The sequence below is a fragment of the Scatophagus argus genome, chromosome 1 (assembly GCF_020382885.2).
Source record: "Scatophagus argus isolate fScaArg1 chromosome 1, fScaArg1.pri, whole genome shotgun sequence".
NCBI lineage: Eukaryota > Metazoa > Chordata > Actinopteri > Scatophagidae > Scatophagus > Scatophagus argus.
Window position 1 is genome coordinate 6,145,212 of NC_058493.1, and position 25,651 is coordinate 6,170,862.

The window sequence follows — 25,651 nt, forward strand, 5'->3', positions numbered from 1 at the left end:
AGTAGAAAAATGCTGCCTTAAATGTACTTCCTAAAACCTCGTAAATATGACATACTCGCTGTGAACGCTGGCTTAAAGGTCTCAAGTAACAATGACTCTGTCTCATGCTCGAGAGAAATGAAAATAGAACACTTCTGATTGAACACTAATAATGTTTTTTTTCTTGCACTCCAGTATCACTTGTGGAATAGCCTACTCGAAAATTACAATTCCAAGCTGTTTTCATTTGTACAGTCAGAGTCACGATTTTCTTGCATATACATTGAATGTAGCAAAGGAACATGGCTGCGTCCTGCAGGAGGTTGGCGAGTCGTTCTGTCTTGCCGTTTCTGTCTTGTTTAAGCAGGTCAGCAGTCGGCAATACGGGTTGTCGTCCGTTTTCCAGCTCTTCTGTTTGTCGGGCGACTTTGCAGACCAAAGATGTGACGGAAAGAGCGAGTTCTCCGTGGACTTTGATGGCAGCGGTGTGTTTGCAAAGGCTCCCGGTCATTTCAGCGGACTGCACCCCAATAGAGCAAGAGTTCGGAGAGATGATAAAGGAGGTGCGTTTGTTCGATAAGAAAAAGATTGAAAACAGCAATGTAGGAAGCGGTAAGGTTCATTATCCTGTAAGTACAACAGGTGTAGTTGTGGTAAACTAGCCTACAGTACCCGTCTTAAGCGACAGTGTTTCACTGTGTTCTCTGTTTCCCGTCACATCATGTGGCGCTGACGACTGAAGGGTTGATAGATGAAGTCCCCCGCAGGCTACGGACTTTATCATTCAACTATAAGCTACAGTATTTGTAAACCGTTGTACTGTAGAAACCCCAGTTTTTTTAAAACTTAAATTGACAAAATATCAGCTAATATGTGACCATGATAAAAACATGTAGTTGTCAGTACAAACTCTACTACTAAATATGAGCAAAATATGATTTAAAACTCGTACTAATTATGCAGCATACTGTAAGTAGCTCGCTTAAGATTACTAGACAGTATGCTTAGGTTGTATGTTTATAAAATCAACCCATATTTTGAAATATTTGATGCAATTATAAGTAAAAGGGAAACACTCTCGTGGAAACCTTTTTTGGGATATTATTTATCAGTTGACAAGTTGACTGGTGGTCATTTTCCTTTTGTTGTGCTTCTTCACATTTTGGTCACATTTTTGACTTGCTGGTATTTCATGTATTGTGACACCTGTTGCAGAATAATGTTAAGCAGTGATGGGAATTCGTGGCTCTTGTTAGTGAGACAGATCATTTGGCTTAGCTCGGCATAAAGAGCTGGCTCTCCATTTAGTACCATTTCTGGCACTTTAACTCAGTCAAATTCATCTTCTGTCTTATATTCATTTATTAAAAAAAATGAAAGATAAAAGAATTCAGTTCACAAATGAGAAACTGCTCATAGAGCTGACTCGTTTAGAACAATGCATCAGTAACGGAAGATATGAGGTAGGTAGGTTACGTAGGTACAGAAGGATATGAGGTAGGATCTTGTCTCGTTGTTCCACCTCAATGATCAGATGACCCACCACAGCAGCTTCCAGATCAGGTTATCAAATAGAGATCTGCAAAGGGCCCTGTGGTTTGAATCCTGCTCTTCTCTTCTTTGCAGATTGAGCTGGAGAATAGCTTGCTGTCGGACCATGAGCTGCGACTGCTGGACGACGCTGAGAGAATGAGACGCAAGCAGACAGACGACTATGACTCAGATAAAGAAGACGAGCGCGGGGAACAGGACATCGTGTTGACTCAGGACCTGGAGGACACCTGGGAGCAGAAGATGAAGCATTTCCAGTCAGCGCCGAGGGTCAGAGGTCGGTATGGGAAACGGACAAGTTGTTTGAGCAGCGGGGTGTAGAAGTAAAGCTGAGTACACACTGTATGAAAGTGTATGTAAATACTACATATTTTTTTATTATTTGCCCGATGAAAGAGATGATAATACTTAGCCTTTTGTCCTTCTCCAGGTCATTAATCAAGTCAAATAGAATGTACAAGGAAATTTGATCATCTGAAGGCATCTCATACGGTTTCCTTTAAACATATCTTAAATTACCAAAGAGGAAGGAGACTTAATATTACTTTCAGTCCAGGATTATGGGTTTTTTTTGACATTCACAAAGTCTATTTGCTCCAATACTCCAAATTTGCATTTTATTCTCAGTGACATTTCCAAAGATTGTGTAGATTTTACTTGACAGTCCCAGAGACACAAGGCTGTTGTGAAGCAGCTGATGGTCCTGTCTCTTGTTTAGCTGAAGTAGATAAGGAACTGACCTCGCCTGAGCGCTGCCTGGCCGACTCGCTGACTCTCCTGGCTGAGCAGCAGATCAGCGGTGAGAAGCTGTGGCTGATGCCTCAGACTGAGTGGCAGGAAGGAGAAACGCTGCGGCAGACGGCCGAGAGAGCACTCGCTTCCCTGCCAGGTAATGCAAACATGAGTTTGGATACAAATACAAATTGTGTTTAAATGATGCTGCTGAAGTCTCGTGCTGACATGAAATCAGCATTCAAGTCTTTTCCGTTGAGGTCTGTTGAGTCATAGGGCACTGATGGTCCACTGAAACCAGACAGTGTGTTTTTTTTTTTATACAGCCGCTAGCAGTTGCCAAAGTTGAAGTTTTTGCATCCTGCACACAGGGAAGCCAAAACGCCAATGCAACCATTAACATATCTGAACAGTCAGGGATGTTTGCATGGTGTTGTTCAACTGTATCCTACCAATGTTATCTACTCTACAAAGTAAATCGTAGTCCATGCTTTTAACCCAAAGGGTTAAAACTTAGGCATAATACTCTCAGCAGGAGTCACCTACATGGCTGAAAATGTATCCGCTCTCCCCAAATACAGAATAACTTTCATATTGCTTAAAAACTCAAACATGCTGGAATCAGCAGTCGCGCTATCCTTAAAGTCAAGAGCTTGCCAAGCTAACTGTAAAAGATAGCAAAACATGACTGCTCCGATTTACAAGGGTGTAGGTTCGCTTCCAGGAGTAGGGAGGACACAAAGTCAAATTTAACCCTAAAATCACATTAAGTTTCTCTGATAGAGACTTGGTACTTGATGATAGACAGTGTTTTGTTTACTTACTACTGCTCTTAACTGCCTCATTTTTAGTTGCTGGTTTATTCTGTCATCTCTTAAGGAGAACATGAACTGCAAATATGATCTAATGCTAAAAAGAAAAAAACAGAAACAGGTAATTGAAGAGTGATGAGGGCATGTGGGTTGGTTTTAATGTATTTCAGTTAACCTCCAAACATGGCTTACGGCAGGATACGGCAGACTGGATTATTGTCAACACGCTCCATTTGCTGCATTATGACTGTATCTACATCCTAATCTCTTTTGCTGCAATGACCCAGTTTTATCCTCAAGATCATTTAAGTTTAATGTGGTCTTATCTAAAATAGCTGCATGGTACTTTCAGTATAATCATCCATATTAGCTACAACAAGAGGGTCAGACTGTCGTGAAACCTCCGACGAGCAGTTCATTTGTATACGCAGAATTTATCAATCATGTTCCGGTGGTCGCTTCCAAGTTGTCATATCCACTTAGTCCTCAGCCTTGAGCTCATGGATCAGCGACCGTAAGCTAATGACAGGAAGGAAATTTGGGGTCACAGCTGGCACAACATGGAACAAATGCTCCAGTGATCCCCTCACACAAGATATTTAACATTAGCTGTAAAACTGGACCCCCCTTGCATACCACTGAAATGAAAGACCAGTGTCTGAGTATGTTAAACTGTTCCACAACACTGCTCATGAACTATTAATGTGCCAGCTCCATCAATCTCTCCCCATTAAGACTTTCCACTTGACATTAACGCATGTAATTTGGTGGAGAGTTTTATTTAAAGTGTCTTACAGTAGCACAAGGAAATCCTTTTTTAATATAGTTGGAATCAGCTGGAAATTGAATCTCTAACATGGCTGTGTGGCTGCATGTTGAGCTAAGTGGGAGCATGTGATTTAGGTGACATGAGATCAGATCAAGTGTGTTGTCACAGCATGGAATGAGAAGCAGTATATGAGGGTCATATCGCACTTAATTACAATATTACGACTGCACTAAGTTCAGGAGCGTCTGCACTTTAGCTCACCTTTTGTCTCCAGCTAAATTACCTCACAACCTGTTCTCTTCACACAGCAGCTGGTTTCAAGGCGACTTTCCTCAGCAACGCCCCCTGCGGAGTGTACAAGTACAAACTGCCCCAAGCTCTTCGAACGGAGAGCTTGGTGGGAGTAAAGGTCTTCTTTTTCAAAGCCATTCTGTCAAAGAGCAGCCCCCCCACTGGCCAAAACGCTCCTTTTCTGTGGGTGAAGAAAAGCGAACTGCAGAGCTACCTAAAACCGGCATACTTAAAGAAGGTCGACCGCTTCCTCTTCGAGCAGTGAGGCCTAAGAACTGGGACACTGACTTACCGAACGATGTTACCTTTGTCGCTTCTCTGTTGTCTGGTATCATATAATGTTCTTTCATTCGTTATATCCATTTAATATATCCATTATATGTGTTTCATAGTATAAATAAATTTTTTTCCCCACACAAACTGTGTCCACCATAGATTTTAAGTTAGCACAACTTTCAGATCTGACTGTTGCTTTACATGCATGAGTAACATCCACACAGGTGTATAGAAAACTTCCATGTGATCATCTTAAAATGAATTGGTTTAAAAGTCTGATTCATGAGAGAACTCTTAGTAAAAGTATGTCTTAGCGGTTTTGTAAAAATAAACTTTTTCAAAGTCACTGTTAATCAGGTTTTTAGTAATAGAGTCTTATCACTAGAAGTGAGCTGATCAATCCCCATAGAATCAATACTTCTCATTAAAAGTCTTGTTTTGAGTATTGATCCCAGCTTCAATGAACCCTTTTCTTAGCGCTGCAATATTTACATCTCAGCTGCTGTTGTATGCATGCATTTAAACCTGCACGCGATTTAAGTCATTAACAAAGAAGAATGTATGTGGTGGTAAGTAAAATACATTCAAAATTAGCCTGTTAGTATATTCACCACATAAATCATGACATTTCTCTGTGACAGCGCATTAGCCGCTTTTAATAATGAAGAATATTGTTGTCGGTGATCCCTGGCTTGTTGTGTTACCACTTGCTCCTACTTCACACTTCGACTTTTAACAGTAGACCATTTTCACAACTGATATTTTGAGTTGTTGTAGTGGGAAAAATGCATAGATGTAATTAATGTTAAGGATGGCTTAGTTCCACTAATTGCCTCAGTAAGATATTTTAGTGAGCTAGCATGCCCCACAGTGAGGTGAAGTCCCTCCACTTCTACTGAAATAAACATGGACTGTAGTTCATGGCGAGACATAATTTTTTGATCCCATTTGAGTTGTGCCCTGAATTACACATGTGTCTCTCAATTTAAAAGATAATTTTGCAACTCAAGAAGGATGCAGTTCATCATAACACTGTTGGAGTGAAAGACTACTTAATTACTTGGACTACATACTCTTAAAATCAGTAATGATGTCTCATTTCATGCTTACTGAAACCTTGAAGTGCTGGACCCACATGCCAGTTAGCTTACAGACCTGACCAACTCTTTCACACAGCTGCAGCTGTAAGCAAGGACAGACTTGTAGTGATTTTCACCCATTTAATACTTCTTCTGTGCCAAGCTATACATACATATATATATAAATTATATATAATTTTATTTTCTTTTTTTCAAAATAAAGTCGGCTCACCAGAGTGGAAGCATCCATAATTAAAGATCCCCCCCAGTGACATCAAAGTGTTTGTGACGTCACAAACCCATAGGGTTTAACTCTTAAAATCAGAGATGATCATTGGGCACAGAGAAGATCTACACTTAGAACAAAGAATTTGAAGACAGTTTTATAGCGTGCATCATTATACACAGTGAGGCTCAAACAGTCATCTGTAGGAACAAGAAGAAAAACACATTTTTTGACCATATTAACATTGTAGGGTTGGCTTCTTGGCTTCTTTTAGACTGTAAGAGTTTATGTTGATTTTTATATTTATAATTTCACAGATAAAATATGTGACTTTGTCAATACAACTAGGCTGAAATATATAAGCTTTCCTTTTGTATATTGAAGCATATACAGTATATGATGTTGGACACGTGCATGATGGGTATGCATGACAGGTTGTTTTCTAAGCTTGACTGGATGCAGTTGTGATGCAACATTTTGGAAGCCTACTATTGCTTGAGTTGGGGTATTTTGGGCAGATATGTTCACAATTCTTATGTTCCAACATTTGAAGAGTCCATATTCAGACTTTATTAAAATGTACTTTTAATAAGTAGTAGGTTTAATCATTTTAATAAGAAATGTTTGCTCATAATTCAGAGTTAAAAAAGTTGTATACATAGTGAACCACAACCACATAAAAGTGGCCAATCAGTCAGAAGCTCAGTGCATATCAGGAGGGTTTCCAGAAAAAAAAAAAAAAAAAACTTTAACAGCTGTCACATTAACTTGGAGTAGCAGGTTTCTTGCTGTAAGTGTTTTGGTTTTTGAGAGCTCCATCAGTTAATGAGTACACGCAGAGCACTGAAAACTGAACACCAAATGTTGCTGCTGATGTTTGGAGTGCACACTTAATGCTGAACTGTGTGGGCCTGGCAGCCTGCTGGAGGTGAGCTGATGAGCTCCAGCAGCAGGCAGATTCTCATCGTCTAACAATAGATGGCAGTATTTGCACGTCAGCCACAGAGGAGCACTGCGAGAGATGTGTAATTACGCCTGTGTGGTGACCTCAGAGGGGGACTGCAGAGAGAGCTTTTCTGCTCAACTTGGCTTCCTCTTACTCATACTGAAAATATCCATCATAGCAGGCTAATGTTCCTGTGGACTAGCTACCATAATTTGTCTTAGGTAAGAGCATTCTGATGTTCCTGACCCATTCCCAGTGATCAGCCTTTTTATTTGTGTCTGCTGGGACAAAGAGTTAATGTTGTAGACAGTGGCATTAGACAGTGGCATTAGATTTTTCCATCTTTATTTCCAGGGTTCACAGCCGTGCTCTCATTTGAGATGTGAAGGTCATGGTATGCTAATAAAGGCCATTTCTAAATGTTTGCATTACACACAGAACCATTTCCTGTTGTGCTGGCTGACAGAGGCCTCCTGCTGCCCTCGGTCCACCTTTGGTGCCTGATGTCAAATCAGCGTATCATCACAAAGAGCAACAGGTGCTGCTTGCATGTCCAAAGGGAGTTGGATTAAAGTGTCTTTACCCAGTTTGTAGTGACAGAGCCTGAGAGGACAGAGAAATTGGCCAGTCTGAATCTTGAGATCAGTAGGGAGTTGTATATGGTCAAGTGTCTCTCTTCTCGCCATGAAGAGCCAGTGTCAAGGTGCCCTCGAGCAAGGCACTTGACCCGCACTTGCTCTTGTTGAACTGCTCAGTGGAAAACAAGAGAAGGCTGGTTGTTTGGCAGCATGGCCATAGATAAATATTAAAGGGATACAAATTCTACATGTCAGTTTAACAGTCATAGGGAGTACTACTTTGTGCAAACACTTCTAAACCATTCATTTTAAAAATCTGTTTGCAATACTGAACTACATGAGAAGTTTAACAGAGGAAAAGAGATCTTTGACCAAACTCTTTAACATGATCTCTCACAGGTAGTTACGGGTACAGTCCAGTGATACAATACTGCACTTCTATAAAGCTGACAGTAAAGGAGAATGATCAAAAACAAACCAGCAGAGGCTGAGTTTTTTTTTGTCCCTGTTTTGGGTCAAGCTTCAGATTCATTTCCCATAATGCAGCTCCATAGCATCTTGTGTTATACTTCACTGCCTGGTCAATCCCCACATCTTTTGACCTCCATGCCCCTGAGAAACTCTTTTTTCCAAGCCTAAGCTGTGACCACCCTGACTGTGAGGACACTGTGACATAATCAGGGTTTCATTTGAACGTTCCATTATAAAACTGTATAATTCTCACAGGCTGGGAAGTATCTCTGATGAGTAATCTGAAATTTGTTTAAAATCTGTGGAGGAACAGATTAATGTTTTCCTTAGTTTCTCAATCAATTCATTAATTTTCCGTCTCCGTGCACTGACAATTACACAGACAGATCTGTACACACGTACAGTGTATTGGCTGGCATGTTTCCGAAGGGGAAATCCCCTTCATAAGATAAACAGATTATTAATCAACTGTCAAAGATCATACAAATCTACAGACCCGCACATGCCAGAACACCTAAAAAGGGAGAGACAAGCAGAGGTAGGAGATCACCACTTCAGTAAAGTGTCTGGCCTCCTCCTCCTGCCAGAGGCTGCCCCACAGTCTACCTCTTCATCCAATTAGATAGCACATGATAGCACCAGGATAACAAATGTCAACAGAAAGGTCTTGCAGTTTTTCGCCACTGAAAAGGGTAAAGAAGAGACAGTAAATGCCGAGGATGAGGTGCCTTGGAGGCGGCTGATGGCCTCTTCTCGGGCCCTGTTGCAGCTTTGGGAACGGTTGCACGTAGAGCAGAGGATGTTACTACCCTGCAACACTGTCACATCCACAGTGGCCTCATTCTCACTCGGGATTTCAAACTGATTTTAAAGCAGCTGCTGAATTTTTTAACCTTATTCTTGTGATCCTTTGAAGTTCATTGCACAGAGCAAGGCACTGCCAGGCTGAGGGGCTCAGCTCCATTAGGGTGACCTGTGCTAATAATAGCACTCTCACTTATGGCACTGTCAGGCACTATCAGGGGTAAAAGCCTCGACCAAATGGTAAGCTGTAGCTCCTGTTCAGTAATGCTGTTGGCTGATGACATTATGTTTATATATTGCATGACAATTCTCCTATAAATATCTATGAAAACATGCAGTACAGATAAAATCTACACACTTTAAACAGTAATTTGGCAGGGCAGTGAAAGTGGGCTCAGAACAACAGAGCAGACAGTCAAACTTCCCAACTCTGACCTGTCAGTGTCATCTATAGTTAATAAACAAAGTCTGGCTCCAGAAGACAGCAACCATCTGTAGAAAACAGGGCAGAGCAGTTTGGAGTCAACCTGGCTCAGATTAAAGGACAGCTCCAAATTTCTGCTCACAAAAAAAATAGAGCAGAAAACCTCCCTTAACTGTGTTTACACATGGCGGCTTTTTTTATTTTATGTAAATGTCTTGACTTGACTGTGGGGGATGTAAGCAGGCTGGTCGTTCACCGCGGCTTACGGAAACCTTTGATAAAAAAAGCTTATTCAGACTCTTTATATAACACACAAAAAAGAGAACAGAAACACGCAGGTAAAGGAGTGTGGATCCGAGCAAGGCTTATGGATCCCGACTGAGCCGGACCACATTAAGCACCTTAACCACCACCCTCCTCAGTTCCACTCTCCCACCATGCAGTCCTAACAGCACTGCACTATATTTCTTACACTTAATCATTCAGTGACAGTCAGCTAAGCACACAAACTTTCAGCCCCATCCTGCTTCGCCGTTAATACAGCTGCACACACTGAAGCAGAAGTCTGCCTAGGGAGGCTTTGCCTTTTTGTTAACCACCATACAAGTGTATTCACTCACCAGTGTTCCTAATACCTAAGCACCTAACAAGACATTAGCTCAGATTAAATTTTATTGTCATTGCACACTCCAAGAAAGCATCTTCACTTATAGTACAGGAACAGAAGTTAAAACGTATACTGAGACATACAGTGGCCTATATGGCCTAACTAGTGAAAATATCTAAAAATTGAGAAATTGCTTGAAAATTTTGACTCAGTTACATATTCAAAAATGTACTCATATCTCATGCAATATTAAAAATTCATAACTACATAAGCAACAATCAAAGAAGTTTAGAAATAAAAGTTTTTGCTGATTAAGAGTTTAACACTAAAGTCAGCTAATCTGCATCATTAGGACTGAGTGGGTGTGGTTTGAGCAGAGGCTTGCAAAAACTACAGACCACCTCTCAACTGTCAACACATTTTGATGTGTGCTGAGTCCTGCACAGAAGAATGTGATATAACATTTCCAACTGCATTTCCCATCTCAAATGAGTGAGAAAAGCACAGAGAAAAACACAGATATGGAAATTTATCATGTGAAATCACAAAAAGATTGTGTTCATGCAGGATCTCATGGCTCACAATAAGAGGCTGATCAAGATGTTTTTATGGCTTCATTGTCTTAATCCAGGACTGACGTTAAGGCTCATGTGAATATTGGTAACTTTTTTGAATTGTTGTATCTTTAGTGCACCGCAACACTGAATAGAAACCCACTGTGTTCACGCCCGTAGCCTCATTTTACAATGTCAGAACCCAATATTCTTAGCTCAAGAGTAGACTGTTTTAACTGTGGTGCTCTTTACAGAAAATGCAACAAATGCAGTAACTGCTGCATGACTGAGGACTGTCTGACAGTCAGGGTGGCAGATGGGAGGAGGAGGTGGGAGGAGGAGCTCTATTTTGCAGCAACCCATTGCTCTTGCACAGGTCTGCCCTGCGGCAGAGATGTGATTTCTATCTTTTCACTGGCTGGATAAACTCGTCTCCAATCACAAGCAGGATGGATGTAAAAGCTGTCATTTGGGGTGCAGGTGTATGGAGGAACCGGTTAAGAGGTCACGGGTTTCATCCTCAAAAATGCCCTCAGTAATATAAAATATTTGATGCATATTTGAGTGAGACACTGAAGCTCTGCCTGCTTCACTACAGATCACATCCCTAAACAAACAGTTTGCATACTGTACACCAACTGTTGCATTTCATTTGGTGGAAACATCAGAGAGTGAGGAAAGAAGTATGCCCATATGACTAAACGCAACAAAAATAAAATTTTGAACTATAAAATCTTACCTTCATGATCATTTCTGCCTGAGTCATGGCAGATAAATTTTGATTGACAATGGCAAATATAACTTAAAGCTGAACCAATAAATAGCAGCTATGCTCATGGCATGCCAATACTTTCTAATTTCAGGGATGGATTAAGGGTCGTGTGGGCCCCTGGGCAAAGCGTTTGTGGATCAGAGGGCCCTCTGAAAGTACACCGCCCTCCTTCATAGGGCTTCTGGTAGTCAGAAGTGAGAGGACCGCCACCCCTCACCCGTTTTCATTAGAGTTCCTATAGCAGGGCTGGGGCCCCTGGTAGCCAGAGGGCCCTCTGAAAGCACCCCCCCACACACAAGGGCCCTTGGTAGCCAAAAGTCAGAGGGCCCCCCTCCCTCCCTGTTTTCATCAGAGGCCCTATAACATGTTCAGGGGCCCTGGTAGTCAGAGGATCCTAGAGAATGGAGGCCCTCTGAAATACGCAGATTAAAATATATTGTTGATAGGCATCACAAATTGTTTCGGGCTAAGGGCCCCTGGGCGCCGGCCCCGCTGGCCCGGTCCATAATCCGTTTCTGTCTAATGTTGGCTAAAACTTAAAGTAGATACTGTGTAACTAACATGAATAAGTAAATTCACTGACTTTAGGGCTGTTCTGTACTTGAGCTCCTGTTACACTGCATGTTAATATGTCACAGATTAACAGAATGTTTTTAAAAATGGAATTTTAAGACATTTTAAGAGGCATCTGAGAAAAGCTGGAAACATAAATATAACATCAACATGCCTTCTCATTAAATAAATTGCTGGCATACAGTTGGTTATGTACAAACAAACACAGAGCAACATTAGCATCAATCTGAAGTTGTGTTTGTGGGCACCTGGTGAATGTAAGTTTAATTATTACTAGCCATTAAGTTTTGGTCTGTTCTCCATTAAGTACTGAGGTAAATATTGGATTCTTTAGCTGCTGAAATACCCAGTGCTCACCAGCTAGCTGCTTACTTGTGTGTCGTTTGTTGCTTGGGCGGTACACATGCAGCTGGTTTGTGCAGATTTTTTTTTTTTTTAAACTGAAAACGCTTCCCTGCCATGGTTTTAAATGATGCCGATGACAGCAGTGTGACTGAACAAACGCTTAAACACTCCTTTGAGTTTTGGGCAACCACAAAGTTAGGTTGTAATTATGTGAGTTTGTCACTAAGAACGATCATTGTCACATGCTGTCGTTTCATCTGTTGTTAAAATTATTGCTTATAGCTGCTGCAAAACAGCTGAACATGAGAGAATCTTAGGAAATACAAGCAAATTTAATGTGCCATGATCCTGTAGTCACAACTTGTGGCCCGCGGCTATGCATCAAAAGCGACAGTCACAAGTGACAATGTATAAGGGGGCGTATCGGCAGAGGTCACAGCACTGTGGTGATTCAGAGCTTCATTGAGAAAACATATACGGACTTACATCAGTGATAAATGGGATTTTTCTCTGGCCCACATTTCTTAACCTATAAATGTAATGTTTTTTCGAATGGGTAAGCTTAGTGTTGAGAAATGTAAATGTGTGAATTTATGCGTGAATGTGAATTTATCAAAAATGATTTATATGCAATGCAGAGTTAGTGTACTGTGATGCTGTATCTTTAGTAGAAGCAACCTATTAAATCATCATATTAAATGTTTTATATTTCACTGTTGGCTGTTCCTGCTTTGTGTAAGTCTAGCTCGAGTGAATCTGCATGTATTAGAGTGAGAGATTGTGTGCGATGTTGTTGGGATGGAACAGTTGGAGATGGCAGACGCTCCTCCTGCTTCCTCCTGTCCCAGTCTCCACTCTGCAGGAGGAAGCTTTAGTCCTCCACACCTCCATCTAATTCCTTCTCGCCCTCCTCCTTTCATCCCTCCATCCAAAGCTGTGTCTTGCTCAGTCATTTACATCATTTTTGACTGTGATTTTGCATTTGCTGTCTTTTACATGAATTTATTTTTTCATTTATTCATTTGTATAATGAACGATTATTCATTATACACATTTCTTGTCTTTTTCTTTTATTTTTTTTTTACTGATTCCTCACTTGTCTTATTTCTTCTCCATTTCTCACCATTTACCCATTCACTCTCCTCTCCTTCAGTCCCCTTTGCCTTACTGCTTCCGATACAAACACTGGCATTTGCACACACACATACACACATGCAGATCCGTTCATACTGTGTCTGGCAGGCAGACCTCCGGCCTGCAGGGCGAGTCCTCCTCCCCTTCTCTGACTATCTGGATCCGCCACCTCCTTTGCATCACCCCAGATCCTTCCCCCTTCCCTGGGAGCTGTCAATCCAAAACAGACTGTTGTGTCGGTTGGATGGGGGGGTGGTGGAGGATGGATGGATGACAAATGGGGTGGCACGGAAGGAGGCGGGGTGAGGAAAAAGAGAGTGTGAATGGACAGCAGGAGGTTTAAGGTCATACCCTGCTGTGTGGTAAGATGGCATTGTGTCAAGACAGACGATTCCTTTACTGACCCTGACTTGATCCATCATGACCAACCCCTCACAGCAGCCTGCTCCTCCTCTCATTCTAACTTACAGTCTGTCTGATTGGCTGTCGTGGTTAGAGGTTCACAACCAGCTGGACTGGAGCGTCATAACACCTCCAGGTCACTGGCAGCATATGGAAGGTAGGATGGAACAAGTTCACTGGTTCAGAACTGTATAATAACATGCAAAGAGAGGGTGCGGAGGCATTTGATTTCAATGCAATCGTTGATCTTCAAACAACAACTGCCAACACAAAATCATGTGATTCAGCCAAGTCATATGAATGGTGTTTACATATGTATGCTGGTAAACAGAACAAAGGAAACCTTCACACATGCACTCACGCACAGTATATTCATTGACTGGTATGGATGATTTGTTGGCAGTGGCCTGTGAAGGGGCGAGTCCCCTTCCAAAGACCTTACTGATGACGATCAATGGTCCCTGAGGGATTTCTGAATGACTCCGCTTTGGCAGCAGCTCCTGTTCATGTCCCCTGGGATCAGAGGGACAACAGCTGCTGCAGCAGGACCAAACATCTGGCAGAAAGGTAGAAAAGTCAAAGTCTTGTCCAGAAGGTTGTTAGTAGAGATAGTGGCACAGAGGATCACGTAAGACTCTGCTGTCATCATTAACAGAGACTGCAAACAGCATGGCACACTATTCCCCAGACGGAAGAGTCATCTGTATCTTTCCTTCAAAGTGCTGCTGAACATTTCTGCAATGATAAAAGACAGCGCTCTTGATAGGAAGGCCTCAGGGACTATGTTGCATACTGCATGCATGGTGGCAGCCAAAGTAGAAGACCCATTTTAATACTGTCTGCCTGTTGAACTGCGGCAGCTTCTTTCCTGTGTGAAATCATGAAGAACGTTTAGTTATCAGTCATGTATTTCAGTCTCTGTGGGTTGTTTACACCTTTAGTGTCACATCTGGGTCAATTGCTTGACTAAGCTTTGTGTAGTCTGTAAGCTAAAAGCTTAACTGATCACTCAAAAAATAAAAAGCCCAAACCAGTTGATGGAAATGCCTTTAATATGGATTTTTTTTCTTTTCTGTGACATTTCAAAAGTTAATAAGATGACGTGAGAGTTATCAGAGTCACAAGAAGAAAGTTGTGATTTGCTGTGAGCCTGTGATGGTATGAAACAGGATTTTTATGATACACCTGATAATTGAGATTCAAAGTGCTTTGAGGATTTTGTACAATAAACTCAAATTCAGCCTGAAATATCTCTCTTGATCTTGCCATTTTTCAAAATCCTGCTCCAATTTTTCAAACCAATGAAGAAAACATTTCAAATATGAAAAGAAACACTGACAAAATCCAGAAAATAGAAGTAAACAGAGTAAACAGCTACAAGTGATACACAGCAATGTAATCAACTAGAAATCTAGCTGTCACCAACAATTTTTTGCTAACTGGCCCATTAGTTTCTGGATTAACTGATTTAGCTGGTCTATGTAACATCAGAACAAGCGGTTAAAAATTAAAATAAAATAATTTCTTTGAGCCCACTGTGATGTCATGAAATTTCAAACCAACAACCCAAAAACATTCAATGTAATATAATGTTAAGACAAATAAAAAGTACTGTGTAGTCAGTATTTCTAAATATTTTAAGAATCATACAATGAAAACAAAAATCTTTATTCTTAGCTGGTTATTGGTTTTATCATTTTTGATATTTTTATTTTAATTTCCATGCTTCTCTACTGGTTTGTTTTCTGTTATAACAGTGTGATGCTTGCCTTGTCAAACTCTCAAATGTGTTTCTTAATTTGTCTTTGTTTTATTTATTTGCAGCCATTTGTTTTTAAAAAAGTGATGATGTGTCATCACTGTGGTGAAGCTGTTTTCTTCCTTTATTGCAGTTGAGCTCTTCCTCTGGGAAAATACTTGCCAGGTTTACCAATCAGTGCAGTTCATTGGGTAAAATAACTCCAAATCAGATCTCCACAAACAAATGTTCTTGTAACTACAGTGGAAAAGACTTTCTTTCCTTCAGGTGGTGCTTGGCCCCATGTTATGTATCACATAAACCAAATTTAAACACATGATCAAATTTTAATACATAAGAAATAAATCTTTTTTTTTCTAACCTAATGGCACACTAAAAAACTTAAGTCACCTAAAAGACTTAATATTGGAGGAGGGGGGGGTCCATGATACTGGAGCAGTTTTTTTTATGTTATTGTTATTCCTCACAAAATAAACACAAATTTTAGCACAGTGCTCAGGAAAAGCTGCTGTAAATTACCTCATTCTGAGCGGCAATAATCTCAAGAACACTAAGATCCTGCAGGGAGTAGTAAGTTACTTTCAGCTCAGCAAAACTTCAGATGCTTCAAGGTGAAGCAACACCTTATGCAAGACATCTGCTACCAAAAACAGCCTGGCTACAAAAAAACATAAACTCCAGGCATTTATTCTGTGTTTGATAACGATTTCAAATACAATCTCCGTTAATGTCAGTGTCTTGTGGCTTTCATCCCATTATGCACTATGCATTATTATAGCTAGTCAATGCTCTTTCAGCCATTTTTATTTCATTTGCCCTTGTCAGTACTTACCCCTCTTCACTCTGATGGAGAAGTTCCACAGGAGGTTGCTGAGTATACATTCTTAACAGAATCCCTTTTCAAATTAAATTTAAATGACCCCCTCAGCTCATAAGCAGAGGCTCTCCTGACAACTTAATTCATAATTCAGTGCTGAGCCAGGGCCTTGAGGGCCATAATGACGGCCTAAATGGAGAAGAGATGCTACTAAATGGGCTGTTTGTTTGCACCTAAACCTCTTTACAGGCCACAAGTTCACAGCTCAGCACTGTGGTGGTGAGGAGGAGAAGGGCTGATGTTGAGAGGAGGTGGAGGGTGGAGCCGATTTGCTGACCAGATGCTTTCATGTCTCGGGTCACCATGTGCTACTTGACCACAGTGAGGTTTAGGTATTCTTTCTTTGTTATAAAGAGCATCTACACTTCTAATGGTCGTGTGAGTTAATGGCTGTGGTTTATTTGTGTGTCATGTTGGGGGATTTGAAGAAACAAAAACACACACATGAGATATTTATGTCAAGGAGAGAATAGTGAATAGTGACACATAAAGTCCCCAAACTAGGCCGACCGTTATGAGAACTGATTTATGAGAGTGAACATCTGAGCCTTTTACTCAGCCTCAGCCTCTGGTGACGAGTCTAGCCAATGTATAGATTCATAAGGAGAAGGAGGAAGTGGTGGACCAAGTGAGGATGGTGTAAAGGATGTGGAACGGCATAACGATAAACACGCGATACCAACAACAAATCTGGATAAATCAACAGAAATGAACAAAGAACATGATAGAAGTAGACCATATGATGGCCCTTTCCATGTTCATTTATGTCCTGGTTGTGGCACAAATTTTGGGGTTTGTATCACTGGTTAGACAGATTTTGTGCAAGACACCATAGAAAAATTCATGTTGTAAGTCATATTTTTCCTTTCTGAAATTCTAGAAATTGTACAGAACCTCCCTCACTGGTACCTAAGAAATCCATATATTGCCTGAATGCTCCAGGCGGGGTCAATTATGGGACACCTGAAAATAGCCCTGTCGAGTTTTCCTTTGCCAAAATTTTGCCTAATTTTGGAATGCTTTTGCTACTTTCCTGACAAGCTAGCATGTCTTGATTGGTATCAATGGATGCCAAAAGTTTTCTCAAGTCACGTAATACCACCACCTTTGCGCTAGCTTAAGAAATCAACACGCCACAGCTTCAGGGCAGAATTGTCAGTCGAGATCACTGGCAGTCCCATGGGACTTTAAACAGCCCTTTGACTTCAAGATCAAGACTTAACTGCGGAGTAGGAAAATGGTTTGTCAAAGCCTGCAGTCCTGTAATGGTTTCCCTTTTAACCTTTTTCACAGAGCTGTAAAATAACTGACCTGAAATATGAGCTCTGTGGCCACAAACATTCTCTTCATCCAGGAAATTTTGGAAAGATGAGCCATAAATGTACACTTCTTCTCCACCATCTTTAATCTGTAGCAACCATACTTAACCCTCACCATCCACAACTCAGAGCTCACTTCTCAGAAGACCAAGCAGGTGAGCTGGTTGCCTGAAGCCTTGTGCCGCCTACACACTATCCAACTTTCAAGCTGTCAGATTGTGTGTACTGAACACATTACACGGCTGTTGTGAAATTGTTGTGGTTTGCACATTACATGAGTGATCAGTGTGCCTTTCAACTGACAAGGGGACAATTGTAGTGAAGACCCATGCTGGAGATTGCAAGTTTCCCTAATCCTGATCCGGTTGCTAATGGTACAAACCTAAACACTGTCTTATGTTTTTTTTTTTTGTTTTTTTTTTAAATGATTATTATTATTTTACATGATTCAGAAAGAGAGAATGTGGGAATGTTGGGGTGAGGGTTTGGGCAAATTAGTAGACAGAGAAGTGACCAATCAGGTCCAGAGGAAGTGCGTCTTTTCCCTCCATGACAGTCACTCGCATAGTGTTATGTGAAAAGCTTAATGTGGATTATGTTAATTGACACAAGAAATGCAAAACATGTTTGTGATAACATGCAAAATGACTTAAGACATTGGTATGATATTCATAACCCATTTGTCTGAGAAGTTAGAGGAGACAGTAGAAAAATTGGGATCTTTACCCTCAAGTGGAAGTCCCTCCAGAGTTTCTCCAAGAAGACACTGCTTGAGAAATAGTCACAGATACTGGAAACAGACCAAAACTCGCCACGTAGAGTTTGTTTGGTCTTTTTTTTTTTTTTGTGACATTTGACAGGTGAAAAATAAGCGTCAAAGCTATGTTGGACAAAAAGCCTGAGATGTGGTTTGTATTTGCTCTGTGTATCAGTGATGCTGCTGTTGTTAAAGTGCTGTTGTTAAAGTGCTTTTCACCTGTGTTGTAGGCTTGTGAGAGATCAATTGTGCAGCGTGCAGAGGATAAAGAATAGCTGAAAAACTTTGGCACACGCCCCTAAGCTACGTGCAAAGCTGCTGGGTTCAGTGCTGCTGGTTCACATCAAAACCAACAGGAACATCCAACGTGTTTTGCAGTTGATTTAACACTGAGAGGTGAAAATTAGATTTCTTTTGGAGTCATTTGATTCGTGGTCATAACAAATACTGGGATGGGATTTCCATTTTTCATACAACGTGGCCCTCTGTCCCTCACAGTGATTACATGTTTGATTTTTTTGGTAATGTATTAATAAAATGAGTAATGTGAGTTTTGTATTTCTGTTGGCGGTCCATACAGTTCATAGTCATTTTTCATGCTATGAAATCCTAAGGCTCTTTGTAGGCCTGTTTATTTATTGTGGCCAATTTCACTTTTTCACTTTTTTAGATGGAGTTATGATAGAAATTTGAGGTGCAAAAAACTTTGACACTCAGCAAGATATGAATCAAACACAGTCTTACATATCTGCACTGTCTTGAGGACAGGGTCAATCAGCCACTAATGTGAAAACAGTGTGCTGTTTCTGTGTGGTCGTTAAGGGACTCTTTAAGCCCAACTAAGATATTGATTTGATTTATATTATATTATATTATATTCATCTGTTCACCATCAGATGAAAATTTCAAAAAAAGTGTGATAAGATGATTTTTTACATGATGCAGAAAAAGGGGACTTGGGGTGGGGGTTTGGGGATTTAGTGGGGAGTGAAGTGGAACGCAGGTCCACAGGCAGCTGCACTGCCTCTGGCCCAAGCACTGACCAAATGAGTCAGGGCACCACCAGACAGCCCCAGAACAGGTGAGCTGGGTCAGGCCAGCAGGGTCAAACCATTTTAAATTTCCTCTTTCATTCACTTTTCAGATAGTTTTATAGCTTGCGCTCTAAGATATGCTGCTTGAACGGTCTGCTGATCGCCCCGCCTTTACGGTTGCCCCTCTTAAAAACACCTCCGTTTTTCAAAGCTGACACACGCACAACATCTCCTCTGTTGCTGTCGTTGCAGTCGTTGAAGTGCCTTAGAGCAAGATACCTAATGGAGCTGCTCAGTGGCAAGTGAATTAACACTGTGGTTGTAATGGACATTTCCCCAGTGTGAATACGTGCATGGCTGTGGGGGGGGGGGGAGTGATGGAGATTGCTCTTCTTTGTTTGTTTAAATAAAGGTTAAAGTGATGATTATTTTGAAATATTGATTATTTCTTTGTCTCTACATCTGGCCAAATGTGAGAGTAACATTTAAGTCTCAGGTCACGTCGCACAGTTAACCACATGGATGTTCTATACAGCTAATCAGAGACTCTTCTTAGACTCTTGAGGTATTGACGTTGTGAAAGCAAGAAAAAAAATTATGTAGGGATTCTGTAAATTTTTACTTGCATATGTGAGAAAAAGAGCTGATTGTGTGGTCTAATTCAATCTATACAGAGCTTAAAGGCCCTTATAACAGAAAGCTTGCTCAGCACTGCAGCACATTGACATTTTTACACTAATATTGAAGGCATTTATCTGGAGACTCAGTAACTTGCACTGGGGACGATTGACACTTTGCCTGTCATGAGGACTAAAGCTGAGAGCTCACACGTACTGAGCATTCTGTCTACTGAATAGACTGTAAATAGGCTGCCATCTCTATAAAATGTTTTGTGTAAAGATCTAATATTAAATCAGTATTGGTGTATGTTGTGATATGATCAACAGCAGTACGAGTAAGAACCATGCCAGTTGACAACGACCGTGTTGGATGTTGGATTGGTGAACCCAGTTGTTACCCAAGGGGGGCAGTTGCTTTTAAAGAGCCCGGACCACCCATGTCCTGCTGTGCCATTACCTGCTTTAACAGCAGCGATTTGTCGGTGATTCTCACTGGCACTGTGTGATGTAGGTTTGGGAGCGAGCTCTATTAAAAAGTCATTAAAGCTGAGAGAAAGCACGGTGGGCACAACCCTCTTGGCGAAAGGCGCCTCTGGAAATTACTTCATCCATCATAATTACACCAACTGGACTCTGCCTTACAGAGGCCAAGGGACGCAGATCCCTTCATGACCTCACTGAACCAGACTGTGAGTATATAGGGAGAGGGAAAGGAAGGGATGGATAAAGAGAGGGAAGATGTGGTAAATGAACAATAAATAGAAAACTGGTGGAAAGAAGGGTGGAAGCAGTGGAGTCTTAGGAGAATAGAGGAAGTGAAAGTAGGAAAGAAGGAAGGCTTCAGGGAGTGTTTGAAGAAGAAAGAAAGGAAGCAGGAAAGTAAGAACACATGACCCTGTTTGTGTGCGCTTTAACTGTGAAGAAAGGCTGCTGTCATAAAGCAGATGATAAAAAGGGGAACATATTTCATTGGTATCTCACTGTGAGCTCTGTTTCTGTGAAACAGGATGTGCACATTGTGTGGCAACTGAGTTTTGGTAATTTTGAGGCCAGAGGCAAACAGTGCTGCTGCAAATTAGGTTGGATATATAGAAACACATTATCTGCGTGTCTGGCTTAAGTCATGACCAATCAGATAAGCACTTTTCCTTCCTTTTAAAGTTTGATAATTTTGTAATGTAATAGTCCAGAGCATCACAAAAGCCTCTTTTGAAAGGAAACTAATGTCCTTGTGTGGGAGGTGCAGAATTGCCACAAATAGATATACCTTAAACAAACTACCGGTACTTAGGGCTGGTGATTGTGTCTGTTGCTGTGGCCGTATGGGAACAGTTGCCCCACGCAGGAAATGATATTAGACAAACAGACCTTCAAATGCTGGCAGCGAATCGCTGTGTTAGCCCACACTATTGACTCCAGACTGTCCCAGAGCACAATGTTTAGAGAAAATAAAAACAACCTCGATGACCTGTCAGTCCATTATTGGGCTCTCACACATAAACACACATACATATTCAAATGCAGTAGAGAATTACATTGTTCTCTCTTGAGTTGGAGCTTGATTTTAGTGAATCCAAATCCAATATCCAAACCTTTATTGAATCTAATTAATCAAACATTTGCAAGTAATTAAAGTAAGTCAAATCCAATTACCTGTAATCAGCTTTTGTTGGCTGAGTCGGCCAAAGTCAAAAATACTAGTTTTAAGTGGACATCTAATTAATCTTCACAACCTGTAGCTTCAGCCCAAAAATGATATGAAAGCAGAGCATAAGTATCTGAAACACTAAAGTAATAGGGTTAGCCTACCTGGGCACTGGCTTACAGAGATCCCATTTACCAGAAAAGATGCCACAGGTTTGATTGTAGCTATTACAGAAATGTTAAAAAGCAACATCTAGGTGATTTGTTGGTGATACTTGCTGTTTTAACCCATGATCACCAGTTTAAAATGATAAATAGAATTTTATTGATAGCTCTTGTACATTGCTCTTTCTAAAAAAAAATGGCACTGGATAAACATTTTGGTAAAAGATGTTTCAGTGTCTGAGGTGTAGGGATATAACTTTTCACAAAATATTCTAATTGAATTTTTTGTCACAGCTTAATAAAGTTACAAAAGCATATAAGCAAAAATAAGTACAACAACAACAATAAGTAAAGTTGGATAATGTGCTCTGCCTTGCCATTGACCTGCTGTCAGCTTGCATAGGCTTCAGCCCCCTGGGACCCTGCACGGACAAGCAGTATAGAAAAGGGATGGATGGATGGATAATGTGCTTTAAATATATTTATTTTTCTCTAAAGAGCATTGTATTTGCCTGAGCCATTTAGCCTGGTTTATCAGTTGCAGCATAGTATAGCTTATGACAATATTTAAAGCATTAACTAGCAATTACCATATCATTCTACATCAAGACATCAATTTGAAGATAATAAATTTCAAAAACAAAACTTTCCAATTCACAAAACGAATTCAACAGCCTTTGTTGAGCTATATGATTCAATATAATAAATTGTTATACCCCAACATGACATATTTCCTAATTCACTGTGTACTTTATGTGAGACCACCATCCTATTCTTTAGTATTCTGAGAGCCCACTATGCTTTTTGGGTTGCTGTGTGCAGCTTGGATTTAGCTTCCTGTGTGTCTGTCCTGATCTAACTCCTCCATCTCTCTGTGCACCAGAGGCTCTGAATCTGGCAGCACTGCCAACAGGCTGCAGGAAACATCAGCCTGGAGACACAGGAACAGGCAGCGAGGGGGACTGGGGTTATTAATGATGACCGCTAGAGCTTGGTAGAATGACAAAACAGGGAAACAAATAGCGTGTGAAATGCACACCTGTCTGCTACAGTGGCATGGGCCTCGGATGAAGAGTGAAGGAGAAGGTGAGTACTATGAAGATGTTGAGGAGGTGCGGGGCACCGTAGGGAAGGCAGACAGGGTGGTGGCATACAGTGTGAAAGCTGTTCTCTGGTGCATTATAAAAAGAGATGCAGAATGAAAAGCAGGTGAAGAACACTGTAGAAACAAAAGACTTGAAGAGCTGGAGGGTGGAAACAGTGCAAGAAGTGTTGGAAGTCTCTGTAGAGGAGGAGGAGGAGATAGGGTTCAGACCACTACAGAGGGACAGGGGAGATGGTAGTACAGAATACAGAAGAAAGAAGAGATGTATGGTACTGTTGAAGAGCAAGAGTCGGTGGAGGAAGAGAAATCTGCAGAGGAGGCTCTGTTCAGGTGTTTGGAATAGTCAGGTCTGCTGGGTCTGACAGAAAAAACTGGGAGAGGTAGAGACAGAGAGAAAGGAAAGGGAAAGAGAGAGAGAGTGAGAAGCTAACCCATATTTCTATTACTATGAGGTGTCAGTGGTCAATGTGTGAGGTTTCCTGTTGCTTAGTTACTGTATTGCAACAGCAGCGTCAGTGTCTGTGTTTGTATGTGTCATCCTCCCAGTGGTGGGTGTCTGCACGACTCTCCCACTGCTGCCGCCATGTCTGCTGCCTTAAAACTCTGCTGCTGTTAACAAGAATCGGTCCTCTCACAAAGAACTCTCACTCATGGCTGTTCCTGATGCCTTGATGGCATTGCTACATATTCTGCTCAGGACAGTTGGTACTATACAGCAAATAGTAGTGCCCAGATGGTGTTCAGGAGCCAACATGCTCCCTAGATGAGCTGTGTGCATTGGCCTAGGTGCCCTGTGGTAACCCCGCCCATCAATCACCATTGGATGACAGCCCCAGCCATGGCGTCCACCCTAAGGAAACCTGAATTTCCCCTTTCTCCCCTTCAGGATGATGGATGAGGATGAGTCGCTGGGCCCTAAGGGCTGTGGTTCTATGGAGTGTGAAGCTGCATGGAAGTTGGGAAGAAGAGGAGAAGAAGCAACCCAGGGAAAAGTTGCTAAAGAACAAATTGAATTTCATTGTAAGTCTTGAAAATCAAATTTTTTCTTAAGTGAAAAATGTCAAGCCTGGGGAGTGTGATGACTCCCCTTTCCACCAGGGGACACAAAGCCATTTTGATTATTTCCTCCCATCATGTGACATTGAAATCTTACACAATTCTCAGTTAACCCCAACATTAATTATATTCACAACTGAGAAATAAGGAAAATCATCACACCTCATATAAGGCTTGTGTTACTTGTTTGAGTGGAATCAAATGAAAAGAGAAAATGTGAGAGGAAATAACTTCTTCAGTTGGACAGTTTTTACGTCATAAGCCTCTCTAAGTGACAATGAGAGATGAGGAGAAAGACCTCCTCTGAAAGGGATGTATCTGCTGAAATGTTTTTCTAAAAATGTGTCTGCTGTCTGATCCCCAAAAAGGTGATGATTAATATTACAATAGTAACAAGTTAAGTCAGCCTTCATATGCTGTGTTAACTGCAGCTAATTCATATTGTAAATTTTATAAAGCTGAGCCAAATCATGACATAACATGCTGGTGTCTTTTAACTTGTCATGCTACAAGGTCATTTTTTGTTGGACTTCCAATAACAGAGCCAGATAGACTTAGAAAGACACCTCTTTTATAACACAATTTTCTTTCAGCAACTTATTATGAGGACAGAGTCAATACTTAGCTGGTAAAATATGCAAACTGTACTGTATATGCATCATGTAGGCAATTTTGAAGGCTTTTAGACATGACCTAAAGTGATGGACAAATTGAAGTTTTGACCTTATGGTGGCAGTAGATGAAAAGTCAAAGGATCATTATTTCATTCATCCTGAGGGGGGGAAGGCAAGAATGTGTGTACCAAATGTCATGGCAATATTTCCAATAGTTGTAGAGACATTTCATTCAAAAGCACAAATGTCACAGAAAAGTCAAGGGAAACTCCAAAATTAGTGGGATTCATCCTCTGCTGCATAAATATCTGTCCGTACTTAATTGCAAGACAATTATATTGACAATCTCCAATGATTCCAATGTAACTTTGAGTCAAAACTCATCAAAAACATTCCTGCATACAGTAAAATACAACAGACTATATGAGAACCTTGATAACCAACTGACAGGACAATTACTGTGATTCATTTAAAATGTGATATTAAGCTTAATATAGAATAATTAACATCTACATATAATGTGAGAGGTCAGATTTTGTGTAGAACTCACTAAGAGTTATAGGGTGAGCCTCTTTGTTCAGGTTTTCTGGCACCACATGGGCTATAGGACAGTGTGACTCTTACCAACTTCCTAGCATGAAATGGTAGGTAGCTGAAGTTATCAAGTGGCAAGTGAAGAAAGTAAGTAAGAAAGCAGCTAAACCCATGGATATTTCTCTCAGGAGAGCTAAAAGTGAAGTGAAAATTTGATTTATATTCATTTAAGGATCAGTGTGGTTTTCAACAGGCAACAAACCCCAAAGCTGGCCAACGAGCTCTGTGCAGATTGTTTTTTAACATGACAGACAGTAACCTGTAGCAGATGGCCATTTGTAGTGGTTACAGTGGGCTTGACGCTGTGAAGTTTGACTCGTAGCACAGCCCTGTAAGAACTGCTGTGCCTCCCACCATCTGTGCACATCAACTAAGTGCAAAGTTGCATCATGTTATGTAACAGTGAGAGCCCACACCATAACATGCTGCCCCTATTGGCCTGGAGTCGAAATTCACAAATACTTACTTTGCCGAATCTTGACGGGAAATTCTGTGTGAAATCTATTAAAGTACCTTTAGTGATGTCACTTGAGTCAGTTGAGGCTGAAAACCACAAAAAAATGTATTATGTGAGCTCACCAGACCTCTGTTGCCCACTCCCCATCTTTGCCTAACCCCATGTCTAGACTGCAGGCGTGTCTGATGCATTTTTAACTCGTACGTCTCACACAACACATTCACTCTCATTTTAATCTATGCAGCTGCCTGCTACAGTTCGCGACTCAGCTGCGTCTCATGGGCATAACCGTGACCTGAAGCGTTTATTTACGCTTCATGTCAAT

General features: G+C 41.0%; 1 protein-coding gene across 2 annotated transcripts; it reads left to right on the top strand.

Moving 5' to 3' along the window:
- Window positions 1-256: 256 nt before the first annotated feature.
- On the top strand, window positions 257-4,550 carry mrpl46 (mitochondrial ribosomal protein L46). Of its 2 annotated transcripts, none has more exons than XM_046406077.1 (4): window positions 257-542; window positions 1,606-1,807; window positions 2,249-2,419; window positions 4,152-4,550. In XM_046406077.1, the coding sequence occupies exons 1-4, from the start codon at window positions 282-284 to the stop codon at window positions 4,397-4,399; spliced, it is 882 nt and encodes a 293-aa protein (XP_046262033.1). In that variant the 5' UTR covers window positions 257-281; the 3' UTR covers window positions 4,400-4,550. The 2 variants fall into 2 exon arrangements, with proteins under 2 accessions (XP_046262033.1, XP_046262122.1); XM_046406166.1 differs by having other exon boundaries at window positions 4,155-4,550.
- Window positions 4,551-25,651: the final 21,101 nt, after the last annotated feature.

Bases quoted from the DNA above. Each gene is read 5' to 3' on its own strand.
- mrpl46 (XM_046406077.1), top strand. From the start codon at position 282: ATGGCTGCGTCCTGCAGGAGGTTGGCGAGTCGTTCTGTCTTGCCGTTT. The intron at 543-1,605 runs GTGCGTTTGTTC...TCTTCTTTGCAG, and splicing joins TCGGAGAGATGATAAAGGAG to ATTGAGCTGGAGAATAGCTT. The intron at 2,420-4,151 runs GTAATGCAAACA...CTCTTCACACAG, and splicing joins AGCACTCGCTTCCCTGCCAG to CAGCTGGTTTCAAGGCGACT.